Below are 25,287 nucleotides of genomic sequence, written 5' to 3' on the forward strand. Positions count from 1 at the left end.
TGGGCTGCTGATCGCATACCCAGTGTCCTCAACACTCCCAGAGGTAGGTACAGCAAGCTGTTATTCCCTTTACATCTATATATCCAAACAGCACCACCTCCAGCCTTCCTCCAGTGGCACTGAGCCAGCTGACAAGGTGACAAACACCAGATGAAGAGCCTGGAGTCCCCCAGTGCCCCAAAGCAGCCTCCAAGTCACAGGGGAGCAGGAATGAGAATCCCCCCAGGAAAAGCACGCCCTGCTCACACAGACAGCATGAGGGCTCATGGAGACTCAGATTGCAAACCATGCTGAGGTTCAGACCGGGAAGGGGCCCTGGGACCTGGCAGCTCCCCCATCCCACAAACTCATCACTCCCTGTGCCTGTGGGTGCTGTTAGTGGCAAGCACAGAAACGGGGCCCCACAAATGAGCCCTGAACGCTCCCTCTCCCCCCTTACACCAACTTGCATTTTCCTTCAGGTCAACACCGCGGAGCCAAAACGCTGCTGGGGCTGCACAGCAAAGTCACCTTAGAAACACGTGGATGAGAGCTCAGCAAGCCCTGCTGGAAAAGCAGGCAAAGCACTTTCCCTGCCCTTTTTCCCTGCCTGCTCCAGGACTCATGGTTGGACTGCAAGGGACAGCACCCCAGGAGCACCCCTTTTCCACAGGATCCCAATGGCATCCTGTACCCACCTCTCCATGTCACCTTCCCCAGCTCAGGGTGCCCCAGTCCTGCAGCCCCCAAGGCAGCATGAAGCCAGTGCTGGAGCACTGAGGGTGCCCCAGTCCTGCAACCCCCAAGGCAGCATGAAACCAGTGCTGGAGCATCCCCACCATGGCCACCTTGCAGGGAGAAGCACCAGCAAGGACCCCCCAAAACTGGGCTGGTATCCCTACACTGACACCACAGCAGAGCCCAGGGACAATATCCTTGTGATTCAGAGGAATTTTTTCACCGTGGGCCAGGATTTGCCAAGGGACCTAATGGAACATCATGTTCACAACGTGAAAGGAGGAATTGTACAGTTACTGATACAGAAAGAGCCATCTACCTCAGACCAGCTTAGAAAATAAGAGAGTTTGGCCCAGGAAGATAAAAATCAAGATATATTTTGCAGCATGAAAGGAAAAAAAAAAAAAATAATGAAGAAGCAGCAGCAGCAGCGACAGCAGCTGTGTTTGCAAACCACCAAAGCGACACGGAGTTCAAACGGGGGTGAAATGGGGGAAGTGTTTGGCATCGTCTGACACGGCTTCGATGTTTCCAGGTCCACGGAAGGAGAGAGGAGCAACCCTGAAGGGCATGGAAACCAGAGGGCTGGGAGAAGCGAGGAGGAGGTTGCCAAAGCAAGAGGCGAGCCAGTCAGCCAAAGCACGGCCCGAGTCTATCGGAAGGTAACTCGGTCTAGCAGGGAAAGGAGTTAAGGATGGTTTTAGGGAGGAGCTGCTTCCACGAGGCGCCCGGGCGGGATTTCCCACTCCAGCAGCGTGGCAGGTACACGGCTGAAAGAGAGAGGGCTGCAGCTCCAGCCTCTAAAGGTCGAAGACCATGAAAAGCCCAGTGGCTCAAAACACCTGCAAAAGGAAAACAAATCTCAAAAGACTGACCCAGCAAGCCGGCATGCTCCGTCAACCTGCCCTGCACTCCAAGTCCTCTAGAGCTCCTTAAGATGGGATGGGGCATAGTCCTGAGGTAGAAACCTCAAGAGCCTGAAGACAGCGCCTGGCCCATCCGAACGGGTGTCGTAAATCGTTTGGAAAGCACTCAAATGGAAAAGCAACCCTCTGTTCCAGAGGCTGAGGCAATGAGAGCGAAAGGAAGAGCAAGTTGGCCATGGCACGGGCAGCACAGAGCCTCCACGCCTCCCCCAGCCCCGAGGGTCACCTGTCCATCAGGAGCAGCCCGGCTGGAGTGACCGGCGAGCTGGAGTTGGCCAAGCCAGGCAGAGTTTTCCCCGCTGCCGAGCGGGAGAATGGCATTAAATCAATTCAGATCCGAGCGGGTTCTAGGGAAAAACCCTAAAAACACACCCAAAGAAAAGAAATTCGCAGTCATACTGGTTAGCAAGGTTGAGTTCTCACTCTGAGAGTTGAGGTTCTTACGTCAGGTCACTCGTCACGTCAATAAAAAGCCCTGGTGCAGGCTGGAAAGAGAGGGGCATTTCTGCCAGACCCTCCCTCCTTCCCAAGACAAACCTGGTGATGGTTTGAGAAAGTTGTTAAAGCTCAGAAATATCTGGTTATCGATATAGAGGATTCATTGTCCAGCGGTTCAAACCTTACTTAGGGCCTGGAGATTGGAAAAGACACGGTGCTCTGCTTTTGGTGGCCACAGGTTCCCGAGCATCCTGCTGGGGAAGGAAGCACAACCTCTAAAACCAGGTATATGGAGGCAGAGCAATCAACAGGCTCCGACCTAAAAGCGTGGCGTGGTCAGAGAGCCAGATCACAACCGAGAGCTCACGTCTTCCTCCAAACAGCTCAGCCCTTGGAGGTTCAACCAGCAGCAAGAGCAAAAACCAAGGCAAAGCAGAATTAAAGGCGAGATTGCAGAGAATCTCTTGGCAATTCTACCTGGGAATAAACAAAAGTTTCATATGCAAATAGAGAGCCTGGGGCTAAAAACATGCCTGCAGGCTCTCCAGCTCTCCTGACACTTTTTCTACAGCCTGAATCCACTCAAAGCAAGAATATCTACATGAAACACTCGGTGTTTTATTCCCAGGCAGGCTGGAGGGTTTAGCACTTTACCGCAGAGGAAGAACTGTGCAAACCTGGATGCAGTGGTTGATTTTACCACTTCAAACATAAAAAAAAAAGAACCAACTCTAAATATTTTAAAGGTAGGGATTGCTTGGTATTAGCACTAAGCATTTACATAGCACTTGCAGTCTGTAGGCCACCAAGTGCTTGTCCAAAGTGCTCAAATATGACTTATCCCCATTTTACAGATGGGAGAACTGAGGCACAGAGAGGTCAAGTGACTTGCCCAAGGCCACGCAGTCAGAGAGTGGAGGCAGAGCAGGAAAAGTGAGCCCAGCTGTTCTCGGGTTACACCTTGCCTGCTAAAAACAAACCAAAAAAAAGGCCTATGCAATCCAGAAAACCACCAGCCACCAAACCTACCCTATTCTGAAGAGGAAATACATTCTGGTGAAGAGTTAGAACAGCATTACTGAGGGGAACAGGGAGCAAAGGGAGGGACACAACCCTGGCAGGTGTCACAGCCGACACAACCGGGCTGGAGCAGGAAGGAAAAAGGGAAAAACGGTGAAACCAGCAGCAACATATTTTAAGCTGGCGCGAAACGCTGGGCTTAGCTTTGCACGGAGCCGTCCACGTCCATCCGCAGAGCTGGGCACTTCCAGATGCTCTCCCTGGGGCTCAGCACCTGCCGACGGAGGCTTTGCGGACCAGGCAGCCAAACCCCGCTCGCTCGCACGCCCTTTGCGTCTCCCCCTTTGCGGTTATGGGCAGGGATTAAACATCACACAGTAAGAAATCACATCACCACGCGGCGCTGAAGAACATTTGCCTGAGATACACGGAGCAGTCGGGCAGAATTAATCAAACCCACCCTCATCAAAGCTGGCACACGCCACACCTGGAGGGGGAAACACCCTCAGATCGCGTCAGCCCCGCACCTGCGCGCTCGCACGGCATCAAGCACACGTCACCGAGGCTCGAGTGCGTTTGCACACAGACAAATGGTGATTTCTCACATTGATTCCAAGGCTGGGGGTCTTTCTGGCTTTTCCCTTTCAGAGATAGGTAAGGAAAGATGTCACGGATGGTTTTGCTGCTGTTACCTTCACGTCAAAGGAGGCTGGGAAGGGGGAGGCAGGGAGATTTTCACAATTACATCTTTCCTGGGATTATTTGGTCATGTTTTTTATCATAATCAGATTCATGGGATTACCAGTTCCCGCCTGGGTTGTTAGGTTCTTGTCACTTAATTACACCCTGTGTCATTCAACTTCTTCTGGCGATTGAGGGCCAGCTGCTCAATCCCACACTTTCCCCCTAAACGCGCGCTGCCGACGCAGATGTCAAAAGCTCCATCCATGCCTTTGAAGCCTAGAGATCTTTTCCAACACCGAGGTGCAACACCCCCCTTCCCACCCCACCCAAACTGTTTGGGGTGGGGGAGAAGTGGATTTGAGGAACACCCAGCCCAAAGCATCCTCCCCTAAGCATCCCCCGGGTCCCCCCAGCTCGTCCCCGCCGTGAGCCACCGAACCCCTCAGAGAGGTGACAGCTTAGGGGTGTCCCCCCCTCTTTCCCATCACCTCCATCCCCCCGTGGTGTGACACCAGCTCCCTCCACCGCTCCTGTTCAACCTCCTGGCACCGGCGCTAGGCTAGAGCAGGGTGGCGTGTCCACTGGTGTCATCGTGGTCCACGCTGTTGAGAATGGCTGTCTGGTCTTCAGGGAGCTGCCGGTGGCAGAGGTCGTCCTTGAGCGCTGAGAGCCGGGCGAAGGGGTCCTGACGAGGGTGTCTCTTCTTCTTGCGGAGGCAGACAGCTTCGTCAGGTGACAGTACCTGAGAGCTGGGAGGGTGCTGAACCTGGGAGGCAGAGCCATCTGGGAAGGGGGGAGAGAAGGCAGATGGGACTGGAGCCAGCAGCAGGCAGAGCAGAGCGCTTTGCTTGCTGAAAAGGGGAGGTGACACAGCAAGCCTGGCCCTCAACAGGCAGCATGGCAAAAAGGGAAAACGCTGGGCATCAGGGAAAATGAAATTAACACTCAAAATCCAAACAAATGACTAAATATGGGAGATGCATGGAAAGGACTCGGTTTGGAGGAGCAAAGGAGAGACAACCTGCAGGCAAGCAGCCAGGGGAGACATCCCTTTGGGAGGCAGGGAACAAGGGCAGCATCCAGGAACAGGCTTGGAGAACCCCAGCGCTGGAGCCGGCAGGGATCTGCCCAAGCTCTGCTCACAGCAGGACACAGGGAATGCCGTTGGGGACCATGGGGTCCTCGCACTCACTGGGTTGTTTTCTGGATTTCGAGGAGCCCTTGGATGACTTTTTGGGCTTCTTTATCCGCTGGTATTTCAGAGCTTCGAGCCTCTCAGGTGCAGCAGCGTCCCCGGGCGGAGATGGACGTTTTCTAGGAAGGAAAAGCAGACACGCGCCATCAGCGGCTCCCGGCCACGCTCGGGCCTCTGGGCGTCCCCGGTGGGGGATCGGCCGATCCCAGCTGGCTCTGCCGTGGAAAAGGAAGAGGTGAGAAACCCAGGGCCGAGGGAGCAGGGCCAGCCAGGTGTGCCAGAGCACGGGATGGAGGAAGTGAGGCATCCCCGCTGTGCCCCTATGTCTCCTCCAGGTTTTGCAGCAGCACCGCGACCTAGCCGGTGCCACATCCAGCGTGGGCATCCCCAGCTCACCTGCCTGCCATGCCAACACTGCTAGACAAAACAGGACAGGGCAGATCCTATGTCCGATAAGGCATTTCTGGGAAGTGATAGGAAACCCCTTGGGATGGAAAGAGAAGAGAAAGAGATAGGCAGAAGCGGCACGGCAGCATTGAGACGGGCACCACGAGCCACCCGGGGCGGACAACACCTGCGCCACAAACAGCAGGGAGGCAGGATCCTGCTGGCCCTGCTCCCACAGCCAGAAAAACCAGGGGCCACACGACAGACAGGGACACCAAGGGCACACACCGACAGAGCTGGGAGAGGTACCTCGCTCCCAGGTCCCTGTGAGAAGCGACAACAGGAACGCGACAGCACAGGAGCATCTGCTCCTGGAACAGCGAGAGGCTGGGAGCTGGAAATGGAAACACTGACAGGGTTTTATTGCAAGGACAAGGAGGATGTTTGCAAAGGGGTGCTTCCTGCAGGAGAGCCAGCAGGTGCAAGGAATAGTTTATCAGCTGTACCCCCTGGGGAACTCTTCTACAGGAACCAGCTCAAGGTGCAGTATCCTCCCCTTTGCAAAGAGATTTTTTGTTTTATTTCCTTCACTGTACCTGTTTTTCCCATCCAAGGCCTGGAAAGCATGACTGCTGTAGAGAGCAGAGCATTAGAGGAAAACTTTTTCCTTAGGAGAGCAGACAGTCCAGCTCTTATCTATTGCACATCACAGCATCCCCCCCCTTCTTGCTGCTTTCCCATCTCCTTCCTCCTCTCCATTTTACTTCCACGACCCTCCAAGAGTCACCAGCTTCTAATGCCACAGAAAAAGTCTGAGGCCATCTGGGATAAACCCAAGCCACTTGCAGACAAGGTGTCCAGAGAAGACTGGAAGCTTCCAGAAAGCACCTTTCACTGTGATAAAGCCAACACTTTAAGCCAGGCTCCAGTGAAGAAAGGAGATTTAAACCAGCCTGCCGGCACCATTCAGAGGAGGAGATGATGCTCTTCTGCTCTGACAACTTGGTCACCAGGGGTCAGCAAACAAACCTTGTCACAGGAGCCACACAGAGGACAGTGCTGATGGCAGCTCCTGCATCCATCTGTGACCAGGGCAGTGATCAGCAAATCCTGCAAGCCACGGGCAGCAGGAGGGCAGGAGAAGCCACCTCAGCTGGCTGCAAGAGGCAACATCAGTGCCTTCAGACTCCTGCTGGGGCACAGAATCACTGAGGAGGATGTCCCCCTGTCTGTCAGCAAAGTGGGCCCCATCCAGCATTGCAAAAACGTCGTGGCTGCTGGCAGGAGCAGCAGGGAAAGGGCGAGGACATGGGCTGGAGCACAGACCCTGCACTCCCGGGCTGTGGTACCAGAGTACACCCACCCACGGAGAGTCTGGAGTTCCTCATCTCCCCTGGGGTCCAGGCAGAGCCTGGCTGGCACTGAAGACACCCTGCAGGCTTTCCCCTGTGGGTCCCCATGTGTGCAGAGCACAGTGTGACAGCAGCGCTTCCCATCCGACATCCCAAGGGCCTCCAGAGCGTTGAAATTTCAGCTGGAGTGCACAGGCAAGGAGCTCCCAGGAGCTTTTTCCCCTTGGGGAGCAGAAGGGTTTTTGGGTTTTTTTGAAGATGAGTGTGATTGCGAAGCTTCTCAGTTTTGCTGGCAGCACTGGAGAGCACCCAGGGAAGTGCAGCGTGAGGTGAAGAAGCAGCTGAGGCGCAGCAGACGCAACAGAAACCCAAACACTGGGCACAAAAAAAGCTCATTTTCATGTTTTTACTGGGCACAGAAAAGCTCCTTTTCATGTTTTCCAACGCAACAGAGACGTCAGGGTGCGGAGAGCTCCTGGAGAGCCTCTGTTCCAGCTCCCAGCAGAGCATCACATCAGCCAAAGATGAAGCAGCTCATTAGACATGCCGGGAGTCCCGCTGGCTGGATCCAAGCTTTTCCTCATCCAGAAGACAACGTTTACATTTGCAGAGCTCAAACGCCTTCCCAAGTGCAATCAGCCTCTTGTGAGAGACGCTGCCAGCAGCAGCTCTGCCCTCAGAGCTGAACCAACTGAGCTTCAACCATGCTGGCTGAAGGCAGGACCACAGTGACCCACAGGTCACAGCATGGCATTCCCTGCAGCAATTCCTGCTCGAATGGCCCATGTCAGGCTTGTTCCACTTATAGCCAACATTCTGTGGGGTGTAGATGAGTTGCATTCCTGCAGGTACTTGGCTAACGTGACTTCAGCTGCTCCAGCTCCATCACCCACAGAGTTCAGGTGTGCCAAGCCCTGGACAGCACCGAGCTTGGTGATCCTGCCCACCAGCACCTGCCTTCTACCACCTCTTCCCACCACCCAGACAGCTTTTGCCACTGTTATTAAAGCTCAGCCTGTAAAAGTCTCTTTCTCTTTCCACTCTGTTTTCTTTCTAAGAAGAAGCTGTCGTGGCATGCTGACAAAATTAAACAGATTTACATGAGGGATTATGAGGAAATTGCCTGAAGCTCATTTCCACTAGTTCTCCGTAATTGAACTCGTATTTATACACACAAACATAAACAGTGAGTGCACTGAACCCATGTGTCACCATAAATACTGCCTGACCTCTGGCAAGGAAGGGATACAGAGGACAAAATGATGCTACTCAGCAGCCAAATTGTATCTGCTCTGCCCACCCTTTATCTCTTCAAAGGGCGCCGATTCTTCCCAATTAATTTTCATTTTAAGCTCAGCCAAAAGCCTCTTCCTGCCCCCAGAGTTCACATATTGGGCAGCTGCCCACGCACGAAGGAGCTCTTGAATACCAACAGATGAGATGTTTAGGGAGGTGGGCGAACTTCTTCTGGAAACTTCAGTGCAGAGCCAAGCAAAGGAGGTTTGAGAAGCCCACGTGAACTCCTGACACCAACCTTCTGCGAGGCACCACCAACACCTGGAGCAGCAGCTTTCCTTGAGTCTTCAAAGGAAAACCCTTCTGCATGAGCACACGTCTGGACTGCATGGACCGGGAGATAATGGAGAGGCCACAAAGGTACTGAAGGACCTCCAAGAGCCCCAGGACATGAAAAGGAAGTAAAGGAGAAGGATCCAGCCCAACACACATCACAGCTGCTATTCTTCAAATGTCCTTCTTTGTACAAAGCAAAGATATAAGGGAGAAGACCCCTGAAATCATCCACTCTGAAAGGGAACCCATATAAAGGAAGGGTCCAGGAGATTCAAGGATACTATAGATATATTTACATATATTTAACCTCATGGAAGTCTCAACACACCCTCCCTGTCTCCTCCTCTCCTTGAGCCAAGACATTGACATCCAGGAATAGTTTGGGCACGTTAGAGCATCCACTTGTATAAAGTAGAGTATCCACTTGAAAGGAGCCCACTGTGTCCTTCAACCCTTCATCCTCCTCACATGAAGAGTTCAGTTCTCCTACACGAGGCTCCTGCAAGTCAGAATTCCCACTCTGCTCCGAGGCTGCTGCCTCCATCCCGGAACGCTTGGGATCCTTCAGCACAAGAGGTGCCAGAGAAACACGGTGGTGACAGCCCCAGGCCAGGGCTGCTGCTGCTGCCAAGGCACCGCCAGGAGGGAGGGAGGGAAGGGCTGGTCACAGTGGACCAGAGAAGGGGTGCCCTTCTACAGGTCTGCAGACACCACAACTCATCTACACAACGGACTTCACCACCATGCTGACGGAGAGGAGAGAAGGCGAGGGAAACGGGGCAGGGCTGGACAGGAAGAGGGGGATACAGTCATGGGGAAGGGGAGGGGAGAGAGGAAGATAAATGAAAAACAGGAGTGAGAAAATATATAAGGAAATTAAAGAGACTGAAAAGAAAAATAAAGTAACGATAATAATAATGATAATAATAATAATAATAATAATTAAGAAAGAAAAGAAAAAACGCACTCAGACAAGCGGACTCACAACTTCTCCAAGCGGAAGGAGGCATGGAACACATGCAGAGGATCAGCACATGGACAGTCTTTAAAGGGGAACCTGTTTTCTTTCAAGCGGGGAGCGAGGGCTGCTGCTCCTCCCGCATGCCTGGCGCCGACGTCCCTTGGTCACTCAACGCTACGCCACTGCCAAGCCCCCCAGCCCCTGCACTGGCAGGGCTGCCCTGGCAAGGGGGGCCTGGGGAGGCCTCCCAGGGCAGGCTGCCGTGCCGAGGGGCAGGGGAGCTTGGTGCCTCGTCTGTGGTTTTTGGGTTTCCCTCTGCAGGGAGACGACAGCCCCCTTTTCCCTGTTCCAAGATGCGCGCTGCATCCTAGGAGAAGAAGATGGGAGAACTCCTCGTGCTGGCTCAGTAACTGCATCATTTATCTCTGCCCATCCATAAAAAATACCTGAGCTTCACCTAGCAAAAGCCACCATGCTGCAGCAAGGAGCTCACATGCTGCCTCTCCTTCTCTCAGCTTCTAATGCTGCAATAGAGAAATCTGGTTGGTCTGGTACAAAATCCCTGTGCTCTGCATGCACTGACAATTTTATGACCCCAAATTATCAAGAAATTACTCAGCTGGGCTCTCTGCGGGATTCCTCTGCTGCAGCTCCCAGCAGCATCCTGGAGCAGGACACACGGCTGCTCCCACCCTGCTGGGCAGTGTCACCCTGCTCCTCAAAATCCATCAGCCCACACCAGCTAGCACTGGAGCCAGCCAGGACCTGGGCAAGAGCCACACTGAACTCAGACAGGAGCCTGGAGTTACCTCTGCTGTGCTAAAGCCATGTCTGCTCGTGTCCCCAATGCTGCCAGAGCAAGGAAGTGCCACAGAGCAAGAACAAACAGTCACATCCTCTCTGAGGGCTTCCCCATCATCCTCTCTGAGGGCTTCCCCATTTCCCAAAAAGGCTGGCACAGCCCAGATCTCACCAAGGCTTGGTGCCAGCTTTGCTCCTCACGGGATGCCCTGCTCTGGGATCAGCAAAGAAAAACAGAAGGAGAAGGCAGCCAAGTGCTCAAGAGATTTGGAGGCTAGAACAGGATGGGTTTTGTCATGCCAAGAGGATGGCTCTTCCGTGGAGCACACACGTCCAACACCCCCTCCTCGCCAATCCTGCTCTCCCCACCCCAGGACAACCCTCCAGGTCAGCTGGAGGAATTCCCCTCTCCTGGAAACATCTCCCTGATTTCTGTAGGCATCCAACCTCTCTCTCATGAGGCTCTTTCCCAGCCCAACAAGGCTCCTCAGGCTGTTGGAGAGAATCAGCCAGGACCTTGACTCTTCCCAACCAAGGCAGCAAAGCTTAACCTTTTGTAAGACCTGTCCTAAGGAAGTTTGGGCATGGCCACGCCTTTAGAAACAGCCCCATCTACAATCCCATTTCTGCTTTCACAGCCAGCCTGGCTGATGGCCAAACAGGCCAGTGCTGCCAATCCTCTGGGTCACAAATTACTATTATCCCATCTGCATTTGGCAGTTCTAGTGATATTCTTCTGCTTCTAAGGTCTGAAAACCATCTCCAGATTACTCCATCCCAGTTCCAGAAATGCCCATGGCTATCTAGGAAACCAGCCCCATGAAGGCAGCCCAGGAGGAATTTTCTTGGAAGAGTCTTTCAAGACCTGCTTAGGGCAGTTCAATTACAGCTGGGTCAGAAGAAACCAAAGATTTCTCCAAGGAGAATTTCAGGTATGGAAGGATTTTCCCAAGACTACACCTGTGATAGGAAGGAAAAAATACCTTTCTGGCAGCCTGAGACTATGGTTCTGCTGCTGCCAAGCATACAATCCATCTCGGGAGAAAGAGTTTTCCCATTTTCTGTGATTGAGGAGACTTGAGAGAAAGAAAACAAATCCAGACACTGCTGGAAACAAAATTCTCCATGTGCTGGACTGCAGCTGGAGACTGATTTTTGGAGCCCGCTCTGAGCACGCTGTCTGCAGCTGGCAGCTCCAGAGGTGGCTGATTTTCCTGGCTCCAGGGGATGGCTGTGGGCTCCTCCTGGTTTGGATCATCTGGGACAACCCCACCTCAACACACACCTCCCTAGCACCACACAGCCCTCGTGCACCCTGCCAGGGCCAAAAGTGCCACGCGTGTCACCAGCCCCTAAGAAAGGAAGGGTGGCCCAGGGAGACAGCAGCTTGGCTCATCCCAATCCCCAGCCCCGAAGGCAGGGGGGCAGCGTGTGCTGCTGGGAGGGGAAACCCAAAAGCCACAGAGACTGTGCGTCCAGAGGTGTTTCCTGGTGTTTTCACATTCCTTATTCCCCTTTAAAGGAAGAGATGGTATTGGAAAAGCCCCTTCCGTGTCCCTTGTCATGCCCCGCTCCCGGCCACCCTCCACAGCACCCACACCATCCTTTCGGACATGGATCACCCTTACCTATTGAGCTGAGGAGAAGCTTGTCTCGACAACACTGCCCAGATAGCTGAGATTAATCAAAAACAAAGCAGTTATCAACACCCGCAAGGAGCCGAGCTCCGCAACACATCAGCACGTCAACAACTCCAAAGGAAAAAGGAGGGAAAGAAACCAAACTGAAACACAAACGAAACGAGGCTGGAGAAGAAAGGGGGAAAGAAACAGAAGAGAAAGGAAAAGAAGAAACAAAAACGATAATCAACGAAGCGAATGGATACACTGCATAAAAGCACGGACAACAGTGCTGCTCTAACACGGCTCTGTCCTGGAGCTGGCTCTCCTTGGCATGCCCTGCTAGACACATGGACCTGTGACTACATCCCTGACTGCATCGCTCCGTAGCTGGGTTTTCCAGAGGCACACAGAAGTCATTTCAGGCTCATCCAGCTGCTCTCCCTCCCCATCCTCTCCTCTCCCCTGAGCCCTCCTTCCTTCCGTTCAGTGCCGGAGGGATTTGCTAAGGCCATAACGCTTCCAGGTACCAGAGGGCGGGAGTGAAATGCGGAGGGCGCTGCGGGGTGAAACGCTGCCTCCCCCCTCCCCAGAACACAGCCTCTCCTCCGAACGCCTCCGACCGCGCCGGCTCCGCGGGGCCGGCAGCCCCGGCCCCCGACTCCTCTCCGCCGCAAGCCGGAGGAGGGGGCTCGACCCCGCCAGACAAGAAGCCAGAATGAAGCGAGACGAAAGGATGGGACGAAAGCACGGCTACGGGGTCTAAGGTGCTGTGAAAGACGGAAGAAAAGAGGAGAAATAGAGAGAGAGAGAGAGAGAGAGAGAGAGAGAGACGCTTTTGCCTGGAGCAACCCTGGTACCTGGAAAACCAGCCGCTACTGTCTAGTGCAGCCACATCCCTCTTTAGGGCAGGATCTGAGCGTGCCGGCAGCCTCCCGATCTCCGCTGGGCTTAGTTTATTTTTATTTTTGCTCCTCTCCTGACATGCTGCTGGTGTGGCTAAGTCCTTGATCTCTCCCTGCCCGCGTCCTGGGGCTGCAGCATCCCTTTTGCAGGTGGGGCGGTGACCGTGATAGCTGTTTCTGTCATGCATTAAAGCTCTCTAGACTCCGCGGGAAGGAAGAGGAGGAGGAAGACAGAGGCGCGGCGGCGGCGGCCCTAACGTTCGAAGAAAGCCAAGAGCCAGCAGCTAGAAGAGGAAACAACCTCCAGTGACACCAGGACACTTACCTAAGCGAGCCAGGTCTTTGTACACCTGGTAAGACGGCCCGTAGCCCGAGTTCACGGCGCTCCCAGATTCCCAAGGGACCGGGAAGGTCGCCTGCCTAAAACCCAGCGCTCTCGGGCGGCGGCCATGCAACCCGTGCCCGTGGCACCAGCCTCTGCCTAGCAAAGCCCGCGGGACGCCGTCTCCAAAAGGGATGCTGCAGCGTGCCCAGAGAGACCCTACCAGTTGGGATGGTGATGGCAGGGAGGGAGTCAGAGGGAGTGGGTAAGGCAGGGTGGGGGAAGCCAGGAAGGGGCCGGGGGGGGTCACCACGGGGCTCACGCACTTACCCTGTGGCGGCTACCGTGGTGGTGGATGTCGGCTCCGGTTGGAGAATCTCCTCGCCAGCCCTCCTTGGAGAAGGGATGTCTCCGAAAACATCCATGGTGTCCACGGGCAGGGAGGAGCCCTGGGAGTTGGAGAAGCCGGTGCCCACGGGGGTGAAGGCGGTGGTCGGTCGGAAGCTGGGGCTGTCCCCGCGGCTGCTCGGCGCCGGAGATCCCGTGGAGGACGGCGTGGATTTGCGGGAGAAGCTGACGGCCGCGGGCGGCTGCAGCGTGATCTCCGACACCTCCGCCTGCTGGATGAGCCCCGGGCGGGGCCGGGCGCGGGCAGTCAGCTCCGGGGAGCTGTTGCGGGAGCTCAGGGGACTTTGGGTCAGAGGAGAAAGCCTTGAGGGTTGTAGCACCACCTGATGTAAACTGGGCTCAGCCCTCCTGACCTGCCGAGGGCTGGGCCGAGGTCGGGGTTGGGGCTCGTACCACCTGGTGTCCAGGCTGAATGTGCTTGTGCCGCTGGGGCCGACGGGCTCGGACGGTTCGTGGTAAGGCAACACGGGTATGCCCATACCTTGGCTGGTATGTCTTAGCTGCCCTTGACATCCCATGGGTTGCATAGGTTTGTCCTGCCACTTGGTGGTAGAGGGCACGGAGGATTGACCCCTGCCCGGTGACTTGCCGGTCCAGCTCTTTGGTGCCTCCAGGGGCAGGATGCCCGAGTAGGATGCGGGGACCACCTGGAGGGAGGAGGGTGGTGGCCCCCGAGGAAGGCAGCCCGTGGGCTGGGAGCCCTCGGCCGCCTCGCAGGGCTGGAGCTGGTGGGGGAACGGCGCGGGGGCCAGCTCCAGGCTGCCGAAGGGGAACTCGGCCCTGCCCCAGGGCTCGGGGGACCGGCCCCCCGTGGGGGTCTGGGCCAGGGGCAGCGTGCTGTTGGAGGCATTCTCCCCGTTCTCCTCGGGGATGGTGGGGTGTCCGAAGGGCCCCTCGGGGGGCAGCGGTGGGGAGGACATGACTGAGCTCAGCGGGCTGACTTCTGGCATGTAGAAGGGCGGCGGGTCCACCTCCCCGGGGCTGCTGCTGCTGAGGTAACCGTAAAACTGGTGGTGGAAAGCCCGGGGGGCTGGCGGGCGGGCCTGGCCGGTGGCCTGCAGGGCGCCGGGACCCTCCAGCGCCCGGTGGAACCGGGGGCTGTATGCTGGTGGCTGAAGGTAGGACTCCTGGCTGGAGGAGAGAGGGGTGAGCTGGGCTTTCAGGGCGGTCACGGAGGTGGGGACGACGGGGTCGTCGTTCTCCTCGTCCGACTGCCTGAACTCGGGGTACATGTCCGTCTCCTCCACGAAGGGGAAGCCCTCGATCCGCCGTGTCTTCAGGGAGGGCTCCATCTCGGCCGGGTCCATGACGAAGCGTCCATCCGGCCCGCGGCTGATGAGCTCGATAGGAGTGGTGGCCTCAGCTTCGGCCTCCGCCTTGGAGACGCTGTACTTCTTGCTGCTGATGGCTCGTTTGGTCTTCTTGTAAAGGGAGAGCTCCTTCTCCTTGGTGGGGCTCAGCATCCGCTTGGCCTGAGGGCCCTGGTCGTCAGAGGACTCCGAGGGGGGACGGAGCGTGCGGATGCTCTCGGGACTCACCTTGCCGGAAGACAACCTGGACCACAGGGGAGAAAAACCGAGAGGGGACGGTCACCCGGGGAGGAAAGGAGCCCTTCCTGCCCAGGAGAACAACTCTGGATCCGGGAAACAAAGTGCTACCAGCTCTCAAAAGAGGAACCTCTGGGAGAAATTGGCAGGGGCTAACCAGGATGGCAGAGTCTCACCAGCAGCAGTGCACAACATCCCTGCTCCTTGGGAGGGCAGCTTGGAACACTCAGGGCTGAAAGCTCATACACCAACACCCTGCAATAAGCTCCACCAACACCCCAACACCTCACAACAAGACCTTGCAACAAGCTCCACAGCCCCACGGGGAAAAAAGACACAACCAGAGCTTGCTTCCAACTCCTTCTGGGCTTTCCTATGTCCACCTGAGCTATCCATGCCCAGGAAAGGCCCTGAGAGGGACATCAGGCAAACGTTCCCTCCCACAGAACTCAGCATGTCACTTGGAGATGCTGACGGATCATTTCAAACCAACTCTTTTTCCCATTATCAACACTCAGACTTCAGGCTGAGCACCTCAAAAGGCAGAGAGCACCAGGACAGCTCCCTCATCCCTATCCAGAAAGCCTTGAACAAACAGGATTGAGAGGTAAAAGACAGCAGATCCAACAGATAGTGCAGGTTATTTGAGAGCAGGGAATGAACTGAAAACAAGTAAGATTCAGATCCACCAGCACCAGGACATTTTCCAACAGTCGAGGAGCCAAAGAATGAGGTGTCCACATCCCAGACTCTTGCACTCCCACCGGGAAGATGCTCCTGCTGATTTGCAGCTACACATGTTTTTGATGGGCTCTGCAAGGAGCGGTGGCTTCTGCAGCACCACAATCCACCTTTGGGTACATGTGGAAAGAGGCTTCAGCAGGGCTCTCTTCAGGAGAAAAGATGAATTTCCCAGGAAAAAAAGAGCCAACAGAGAATGACTCAAAAACTACACTGAGCTGGCAGGAAGGACTCCATATGTAGCAGGCTAGTCCTTGTCCTAAGGAGCCCCTTCCAACTGGTATGAAATTGAGTTCCATCAGCCAACTCCAGCTTTGGAAAACGTTCACAGATCCAGCGGGGTCATCTCTAAGCTCAGCTTGTTGCATTTGTCCCTGCTGCTTCCTGCTCCAAAGCCCATTTGTCTCTTGTGAACTGCTGTGTTCCTAAAAGTTCAGGGAACACTCAAAAACAACTCATCAGGAGCAACCAAATAAGGATGAGACATTTCCATTTGAGCTTTGCAATGACTGTAGGAGGGAGGCACCTTGAAGACCCTCACAGCCTGGTGCCACAGCTAAGACAGATACTTACGGGGACTCCAAACTCTTCCTGCAGTGGGTTATCGAGAGAGGAGGGTCTGGAAGAGAATAAAAAGGGGAAAGAAGAGAGAACGCTGAGGAGGCGCAACACGACAGAGACAAGACACACTCAACATCACGACAACAAAAAACACTCAACAAGAGGCCAAGGTTTCATTGCTCCAGTGCTTTAATGGTTGCTGACAACAAACAGCTCCGATCACAGGGTCCTGCCCGCCCTGCTGCCACAGTCCCACAGGCTGGAGGAGACGGAGCCGCTTCCCTGCCCTCTCCAGCTCCCCAGCCGCCCTTTTCCCTACCAGCCACTCCTGCACGCAGGCTGCAGTCCCAGCTTTTGGGAAGCAGAGCAGCAGGGTCTCCTTTGGGGTCTTCTCTAGCCCAGCACTGCCCGCTCCATGCTGGGAGCAGCTGGAGAGCCCAGCTCCAGGGTGACCTGGAGCAGGTGAGCAGTGCCCCCCGTCTGCATCCCAGAGGACAGCCCAGCCTAAACCCCCGGCTCTAGCAGTTATCACCACGTGGGAGAGCTCCCTCGGAATTCCCAGGCTAGTTTCTCTGGCGCCTCTTCACCCACCCTGCCTCTCCCGCTCCCGACCACGGGCGCTTTCAGGCACAGCCGAGGGAGGAAGTCAGGGCTTCACCTGAGGACGCGCACGGACCAAGAAGAGACAGACAGGGAAGAAGGTTACGACCACAACACAACCAGGGGGCTAGAAACGAGGGGCAGACAGGAAGGAGGGAGGAAGCACACAGGGAATGGGCTCACCTTTCTTGCGCTTGAGCTTGCGTTTGCGTTGCTTGTTGACGAAGCAGGCGGCGAGTGTGCTGAAGAGGATGGCAGCAGCCAGGAAGCAGATGGTGGCAACGATGCCAGCCAGCACCGGGCGGGCTAGGCCCTCGTCCGTCAGGTCAGGCTGAGGAAAAACATCTGGGGAAAAAAAAACACAGTTCAGTGTTACACCTGCTGCCTTCCCCAGGGAGCTGCCACAGTGTGGAGGCAGTGATAGTCTCCAGGAATGATAATCTCTGTGAAGACCCTGCTTCCAAGCCAGCCCGCCCATGGAGAGCAATCAGCGCTGCTTCAGGGCCAAGGGTTTTGGTGATCTCACAGAATCATAAGATAGTTTGGGTTGGAAAGGGCTGTTTAAGCCTGTCTAGTTCAACTCTCGTGCAAGAAGCAGGGACATCTTCAGCTACATCAGATTGCCCAAACCAACCTGATAAACTTTTCTGTGTTACCAGGGACACCCAGGGAAGAAGCCTCCACACCAAACAAATACACATTTATGTCTAAACACACATAACTGCAGCAAACCTGCAGTCACCTCCTGGCTGAATAACCTCCTGCAGCAGCACAAGGCATTTCAACCTCTTTGTCAGTGCTTCATTTCAGCGTTCCAATGAAAACTGGGCTGCAAACCCTTTGCTAAACAGGAGCACGTGTGAAGCCCCAGCAGACCTCAGCTGTGGGCACGTGCAGATGTGCACCCTGCACACCTCAGTGCTCCTGCCATGTGCCATACCCAGCATCAGTGCATTTCCCCACGGAGCTTTCAGCCTGGCAGAGCAGCTGCCTGGGGCCGGGCACCTGCCAAACCCCATCAGAAAACCTGGGCATGAGGAGCAAGGGCAGCCAGCAGGGAATCTGCACCAAGCTCTCTCCATCACACCGGCACCACTTGGGGGCAGAGAGAGACCGCGGCATCGCAGCACAGCCGAGCCGGCTTTTCCACGAGAGCCAGAAAATGCAGGCTCGCTGCATCACCATCCCTTCCTTTCTGCTGCCCTCCTTCCCCAGCGCCATCACAACCCTCCTCCGCCTGCCCCTGGCTCCAGCAGCATTCTCAGCGCTGCATGTGCAGAGGGAACACGCAGGAACTGCAGCACGTTGCAGCCTCCCTGCTTGCAAAGCCCTTTTCCCCGTGGACTCTGCACTGCAGTGCTACGTTTCCCTCTCTCCACCTTTCATTCCCGCTCCCCGGCTGCGCCAATGCCCGCTCGGAGCTTTGTTCTCCAGGCTCACCGCAGAGCCGGGGCGGGCTCAGCTCGGCGATGCTCCGGGGATTTGTCCTCGCCTGCTCCCATCGGGGTCAGCTCAGCACACCCATGAGAGCCCTGCATCCCTCCCTCAGCCCAGCTCACAGCCCCACAGCCGGGGGGAGGAGAGGAGAGGAGAGGAGCCAGCCCTCACCTGTGCTGGACACGCCAGCGACGTTGCTGGGTTCGCTGATGAGATCCTGCATGACCGCCAGCACGCGGAACTCGTACCAGGTGTCCTGCAAGGCCAAACACACCTGTCAGGGCCCCACACAGCCTCCAACATCCCCATAAAACCTGTCGGGATCTCTAGCTTGTCAGAGTGACCCCAAGAAGAGTTCCAAAGTCTCTTTTCCCAGCCTGGCGCTTGAAAAAGGAGTCAGGGCTCTTCATTTCTCGGTCCCAAGGTTGCTTCTGGTTCTTTATCTATAAAATTCTTTCTCCTGTCCTGCTGAAGTCCACTTAGCAATCTGCCTGCCCCAGGGCAGTGTTATCTTTTTATACTAAAAACTATATGTACAATATTTACAATTACTTCCCAATACCTGTCACTTATGTTAGACAGTGAGCTTCTGCTCTAAACCAATCTAAAAGTGCCACCATCACAGCAGAAGATAGAGGCCAAGAAGAAGAAGGAGAAAGGCTGGACACACCCAGATCCTGCCATCTTGCCCCCCTGAATCCCCATTCTAAAAACCCCAAAATCTACTTTTTCAACCTGTGATAAATTCACTATCATTCTACTTAATTTTTCATGGCTTGCAGATCCTCATCTAAGGTTGGTAACTTGTTCCACGGGTCATAATCAAAGCCACAGGCATCTTGGGCTCTGTGCCAGGGTCTCTCTGAGCCCCCTGGCAGGGGTCTTGGCTGCTCAGGACAGCCAGAGGGATGTCCTGGGTTCCAACAAAACCCTCTAACAACACATTTTTAATGTTAGCAAGCCACGCTTTTATCCTTGCCCAGAGGGTGTGTGGACATTTTGTGTGGCCAACCAGAATTCTGGCCTCCACCCAGACACAGATACAAAACTTTTTCATCTATTTATAGGCTTTCATCAAACAGAAATCATTGTTCATTGGTTCTAAATGACACAATTCTCTTTCATTAATTCGTATTCTATCCTCTATTGGTTATCGATTTCTCGCTTCTTATGCTAATTAGTGCATATTTTTAGTATCTTTTTCCTCCTGTAGGGACTTTCTAATGTATACTGAGACTTTGTTAGTCTCTTTAGCTTCTGCTTTCTGCAAAATGTCCTTGTGGCCCGTAAATCCTACATTCCAACCTCGACAACACATCCTTCTCTCTCAGGCTTTGTTCATTGAAGAATATCAGAGTGGCTTTAGCAAAAGTTTAAGTCTCAAGCTGTGTTCCTACAGAAGTTGCTTATAACAACTTTATACAAATGCTGGCTAAGAGTAATTGAAGAATAACACACTATTTATCATTATAATGCATATTGATTGTGATTACTTAATACCACTAATTAAAATCATTAAAGTGTTCTATCTCGCCCAGCTCCCTGATCGAGCCACTCCAAAACTTCCCCGGAACTGCAGCAGATGGTGCACTATTATCACAGAACCATGAAGGCTGGAAAGGACCGTTGAGTTGGGCATGGTGAGGGCAGCCAGCCTCTGCTCACCTGGGACAAGTCCTTGGCAAAGAACTCGCTCTCGGAGCCCGGGATGCCGTCATCCAGGATCTCCCACTTCTCGGCCACGCGGAACTCCATGATGTAGCGGTCGATGGGGAAGCTGTGGTTGGCGGGAGGGAGCCACGACAGGAGGACGCCTTGCTGTGTCCGGTTGGCTGTTAGGCACCTCGGTGGGGTAACCAACACCAGAGGCTCTGGAGTTGTTACAGGGAATGCTGGGGACAGAGCAGAAGGGACAGGGACGCCTCTGAGTTGGGGCAGGGCAAGCACAGCAGATCCTCTCCCACCCGTGCCCCCAGCAGCGGCACAAGTGTGGGAATCCACAAAATCAGGGGGTTTTGGGGAAAGCTGCGAAAGGCAGGCCTCAGAGACGGTAGAATTGTGATTAGAGCTAAGCAGCAGCCCAGCCTTCTGAGATAGATCAGCAGAAAAATTATTTAAAAACTAGAAAAGCAAGGACAAATAGAACAATGGTCTGTGTATTAATGCTTGTCTAGAATAACTCTCTAAGCTACAGAAAAGTTTATCTACCAAGATATTAGGAAGTTTGAAGCTTAATAATGGAGCTCTGTGCATTCTGTTTTAAGTCTTACAAGTAGGTATTGTATTCAAAATAAGCAAGCATTGTTTAACCAAAGGTATGTGTGCTTATGGTGGTTGGATAGAACTACTGTCAATGTGCTTTTGCTTTGTGTGATTGGTCAAAAAACTTCTAAAGTGAGTTGTAACATTAAGTTCTTGCTCTGCTGCCTAGGATGTGAGCTGGTGGCATCTTCCCATTGTCATAACAATGCAATGAGGCTGATGCTGGAAAACAAAACAGCTCAAGCACGTTCCACAGCAGCCCCGTCCTGTTTGTGATTTGTACACATACCCCCAGCCAACGATAAGAAGGACCACTGTGGCTGTTCCCACATTCCAGGAGTTTAGGACACCTCTTGGGAGTCCGGTCTCTTATCATAGAAATAGAAAAGTGGATTTTTAAAAGGCACTGGACTAATGAGGCCGTGACTCCAGGCCTTCCTGCTTCCTCCCTCTGCCACCTGAGAGCCCAAAGCTCTGAGCTGTAACAAGTGATCTCGTGCTCTATTAATACCTCCTGATCCCAGCTGAACTTAAGGAAGATCTGAAAGGTGACTGGCACAGTGCAGCTCCCCCATGCTGTCTCTCAGGATAAGCCTTCCAGAGCCTCATGCATCCAGCAAAATCTGCAAGCTTCATCCAGGACCCTCCACAAACTATCCCCTACATGGCTGGAAACTATTGCTGACGATGTTCATCTCCATCTCCATTTCCAACAGACAGGAAACATGGAAAAGGCAAAGCCCTTCTCGTCACAGATCCCTTCCCAGCCCTTGCCTGTTCCCAAGGAGGACCTACCTAGAGTGTTCACAGTGACCACCTCACTGAAGGAGCTGGTGCCCAGCTTGTTTTGAGCCAAGACACTGAACTGGTAGGCAGTCTCTGGTTCCAAGGTATCCACCAGCAGCCAGCTGGAACCAGCTGGCACGGGGAGAGACAGCCAGTCATGGGGTCCAAACTGGGCTCTCTTCATCCTGCCAAGAGAAAAGGGAGCATCCTCAGGGGGAGGAGTCGTTGACAGGGAGGACAGAGAGGCAGCATTAACTTCTTATGCAAAAATGGAGCTTTCCCGAGCGATGGTTTGGTTTGACAGCAGTGATGTGGATGGACATGGGGCAGCCACTCACCACCCACGAGCTGGCAGAGGACACCACGCCCTGGTGTCCCAGCAGCTCTCAGGGGCACTGCCACGAGCTCTCCCCTGTGCCCTGAGCTGGGTCAGGGATGGCAGCAGTGCCAACAGCCCCGCTCTGATGTGATCTGCACCAGATTCCCATGGGCAAAAGTGGGAGCTGGAGCATTTTGGGAGTGCTGCAAAGGGAACGGCTGACGCAGGAGACAGGCCCTGTTCCCATTTATACCTCGACATCTCCTGAGCCAGAGCCAAGTTCTCCCTCAGCTGTAGCCCTGTACATGTCATCCCACGAGAGACATTTAACTAAATCCCCATCTCTGCCACATTTGCACAAGCTGGGGGCTGCCAGCACAGCCTGGGTCACCACTCAGGGTTTGGCAGAGCAGCAGAGGCACTGGCAGGGAGTGTAGGACAGAACCTTTCTGCTGGGGTCTAACCACAACCCCAGGGTGAAAAATGCCCCCAGAGCCATTCCAGTGCCACCTCCACAAGCCATTATTCCCACCAGCCTCCCACATCCCAAAGCAGCACCACTGCATGACTACCATACTGCTCGTGTTAGAAAGATGTTTTAGGGAGTCTGAGCCCTCAGCTGCAGGTTTTGGTGGTGTCCATGGAAAATTTGAGAAGGATTGGTGCAGATGGTCTGTCCTGCACACATGAGAGGGCACATCTGCAGTTACCAGCACAAGGCCAGGTGAATCCACCCAGCAGGAAAAAGATGGAGAAAAGAAAAATACTGCTGCTGTCCAGGGAGCAGAAAGTGAGGCAGAGAAGCAGCAGCAAGCCATGGAAACGAGCAGGTCAGTGGAGAGCCATGCGTGTGCTGTGTGCCTCTGCCAAACCCAGGGAAAGCCTCTGGATCAGTGCAGCTCCAGCTGGAACTGCAGATGCCAGGGTGCCCCTCCACCCTGGCAGAGGCAGGAGGGCAGCAGGGCTGCCCCTCTCCTGGGCAGTTTCCCTGCAGTGTTCAATCCCAGTGCCCTCACATCCCTCCTTCCCAGCACTGCTGCAGGCAGGGACACAGGAGAGAGGGGCTGAGGTGGGGAAAGCAGGGGGGAAATGCAGCACTGAACTGGGAGAACCTCCTTGCAGAGGGAGGATGTGGAATGCTGTGCTGGCCCTGGCCACCCTTGGGCAGAGGGGTTTGCATTTCCAGCCTCAACAATGGCAGAGGCAGGAGGAGAGCATGAATGCAGAGAAAATGGAGCCTTGTTTTGCTTGAGCATCCCAGAGCCACAGCAGGGAGGAGAGCACACGGATGGCACTCTGGATGGCACTGCAGGAGCCAGCTGTGGCCCAGATCCCCCAGATGCCCAGGGAACAGCACATCCCCCAGGGATCACACCCCAGGGTCAGGGCAAGGCAGGTCACTGCCTCCCTACCCTGAGCCCCCACAGCTCCCCGTGAATTCCTGAATGCCAGCTTGGTGCAAACACCCTGCCCTGCTGGCTGCTCTCTCCCTGTGGAGTCTGGAGGAGCCACGAGGAGGCAGGAATCTGAGAGCAGCCTGCAGAGCAAGAGCAGCAGCAGCTGCTGATGCAGCCAGAGCAGAGAGGTTTAACCACTCCTTCCCAAGGACATTTTCATCAAAGCAAGGTCTGCACTGCTCAGCTTGCTCCCTCATTTTCCCCCTCTCAGTTCAATCCATTCCTTCTTTCCATTCCAGACAGACAGCCCAGCCCCAGGCTGGAGCAGAGCAGAAATCATTACAGGCAGCGTCTCCCTCTCTCCTCTCTATCAGCAGCCTCCATCAGGGCAAATTAAGGCAAGGAAAGAAGGAGAGAGCGAGAGGAAAGGCTGAAGAATGCCAGCCCAGGCCTGGAAAGGGAACACATCGCCCCCTCCACGTTTCCAAGGATGATTCTTTAGAAGAAGATGACAACAGCAGAGCCCAAAGAAAACCCCAGCCTTGCTGCAGCTGCATTTCTCCCTCCCCTGCCCCAGGGGAAAGGCACAGGGCTGAGCCTGGCCCTGCTGCAGGAAGGTGGGATGCACCTGGGGAGCACAGGAGCTACGGGAGCAAAGCCCCAGTGCCAGCATCTCACAGTGGCTGGTCATGAGCTCGGCTGGGATTTAACCACCCCCAGGGAGCCACAGAGCAAGGAGAGAACATTTCTGCTTAGTCACAGCTCTTCCAGGACACACTCTCTAAAGGTTGCATTTTCCATCCTCTCCCTGGCTGTTAAGCCTCATAAACAGTTTATCTTGAAATTAGATGCCAGAGGCACAGCAACACGAATGCAAAGCATCTCCTATGTACCACAAGCAGAGTAAAACCTGCTGGGGCAGACAGAGGCAGTGGCCAGCACAGAAGGGAGAGGAAATACAGGAACTGCACCATCCCACCACCACCACCACCCATCTCTCAGAGAAGCCCCGAGGGAGGGAGCTCAGCCCTGTAAGGCCCGCGGGCACAGAGCTGGGCACAGAGCTGGGCACACCACACCACCCTCCCCACCCTCCTCCCCCCGGCTGCTCCAAGCTCGGGTCGGCTAGGAAGGAAAAGAAGCAGAGAGCAAAGCATGCCAGGATGACTCACAGAGGGCCGTACCAAACTGAGAAAGTCTGCTCGTATCCACCGTCATAGCCGGGCTCCCAGGACACGTTGGCTGAGGTCATGGCGGCCACCACGTGCACGCTGGTCGGGGCGTGAGGGCTCGTCCCTGCACAGAGAGGGGACAGCTCAGGGGGCAGCAGCACCACGGCTGCAAGGGGGCTTCTGCCAAGCCATGCTCTGAGGGGACTCCTCTTGCACCAAGCCAGGGGCCGTCACAGAACATTTTTTATGAGAAATCCTAAGGAAAGGATTTTTCACAAAAGATATCTGTGACAACCATTGACATCTTTTAAAATCCTTTCCTTAGGATTTTTCCTCCTGAGAAGCTAGGAGGCCTCAGGAGCAAAATGTAAGCCATTATTATCTGCTGCTGTGGAATCCAAGAGGTGCATCTGTGATTGGTCTCATGTGGTTGCTTCTAATTAATGGCCAATCACAGTCAGCTGGCTCTGATCTCTGTCCGAGACACAAGCCTTTGTTATCATTCCTTCTTTTTCTATTCTTAGCCAGCCTTCTGATGAAATCCTTTCTTCTATTCTTTTAGTATAGTTTTAATATAATATATATCATAAAATAATAAATCAAGCCTTCTGAAACATGGAGTCAGATCCTCGTCTCTTCCCTCATCCTCAGACCCCTGTGAACACGGTCACAAATGGCCAAGGCCATTTCTGCTGGAAATGGCAGCAGGACAGGTGGCCAAAGTAACAGCACAGAGAAAGGCAACTCCACCAGGAAATAACATTTAAAGGAGGCACTGCTCCTTTGAGTGGTTTGGGAGAGTGGAAGGAACTTGAAGGGACAGCTACTCAAACTCTCCTGACATGGGCAGGGACATCTTCCAATAGACCAGGTTGCTCCAAACCCTGTCCAATAGGACCTTGAACACTTCCAGAAGTCTTCAAGGTGAGGCTTGTGTACCAGGGTGGTGAGGCTTCTGGACACTTCTGGTATTTGTGTACCAAGTGGTGAGGCTTCTGTCCCAGGGCCTCATCACCCTCAAAGGGAGGAATTTCTTCCCAATATCATACAGTGGTTTGGGTTGGAAGGAACTTGAAGGGACAGCTACTTAAACTCTCCTGACATGGGCAGGGACACCTTCCAGTACACCAGATTGCTCCAAGCCCTGTCCAATGGGAC

The 25,287-nt window shown here is 54.4% G+C and overlaps 1 protein-coding gene across 9 annotated transcripts in view; it reads right to left on the reverse strand.

Moving 5' to 3' along the window:
- Nucleotides 1–1,076: 1,076 nt before the first annotated feature.
- Nucleotides 1,077–25,287, reverse strand: part of IGSF9B (immunoglobulin superfamily member 9B) — a 45,496-nt gene continuing 21,285 nt past the window's right edge. For 2 of the 9 annotated variants that reach the window (XM_058041354.1, XM_058041352.1), the window contains 10 exons: nucleotides 24,142–24,253; nucleotides 21,251–21,426; nucleotides 19,859–20,085; nucleotides 18,365–18,449; nucleotides 16,940–17,101; nucleotides 16,169–16,214; nucleotides 13,230–14,861; nucleotides 4,978–5,099; nucleotides 4,274–4,568; nucleotides 1,077–3,810 (listed from right to left, as the gene is read on the reverse strand). In XM_058041354.1, coding sequence (XP_057897337.1) covers nucleotides 4,345–4,568; nucleotides 4,978–5,099; nucleotides 13,230–14,861; nucleotides 16,169–16,214; nucleotides 16,940–17,101; nucleotides 18,365–18,449; nucleotides 19,859–20,085; nucleotides 21,251–21,426; nucleotides 24,142–24,253 — 2,786 coding nt within the window. In that variant the 3' untranslated portion in view covers nucleotides 1,077–3,810; nucleotides 4,274–4,344. Of the gene's footprint in view, nucleotides 3,811–4,273; nucleotides 4,569–4,977; nucleotides 5,100–11,681; nucleotides 11,728–12,532; nucleotides 12,862–13,229; nucleotides 14,862–16,168; nucleotides 16,215–16,939; nucleotides 17,102–18,364; nucleotides 18,450–19,858; nucleotides 20,086–21,250; nucleotides 21,427–24,129; nucleotides 24,254–25,287 lie in introns of those variants that run through there. The other 7 variants (XM_058041353.1, XM_058041349.1, XM_058041351.1 and 4 more) reach the window with 6 other exon arrangements.

This window comes from Melospiza georgiana, chromosome 27 (genome assembly GCF_028018845.1).
Source record: "Melospiza georgiana isolate bMelGeo1 chromosome 27, bMelGeo1.pri, whole genome shotgun sequence".
In the NCBI taxonomy this organism is placed as follows: domain Eukaryota; kingdom Metazoa; phylum Chordata; class Aves; order Passeriformes; family Passerellidae; genus Melospiza; species Melospiza georgiana.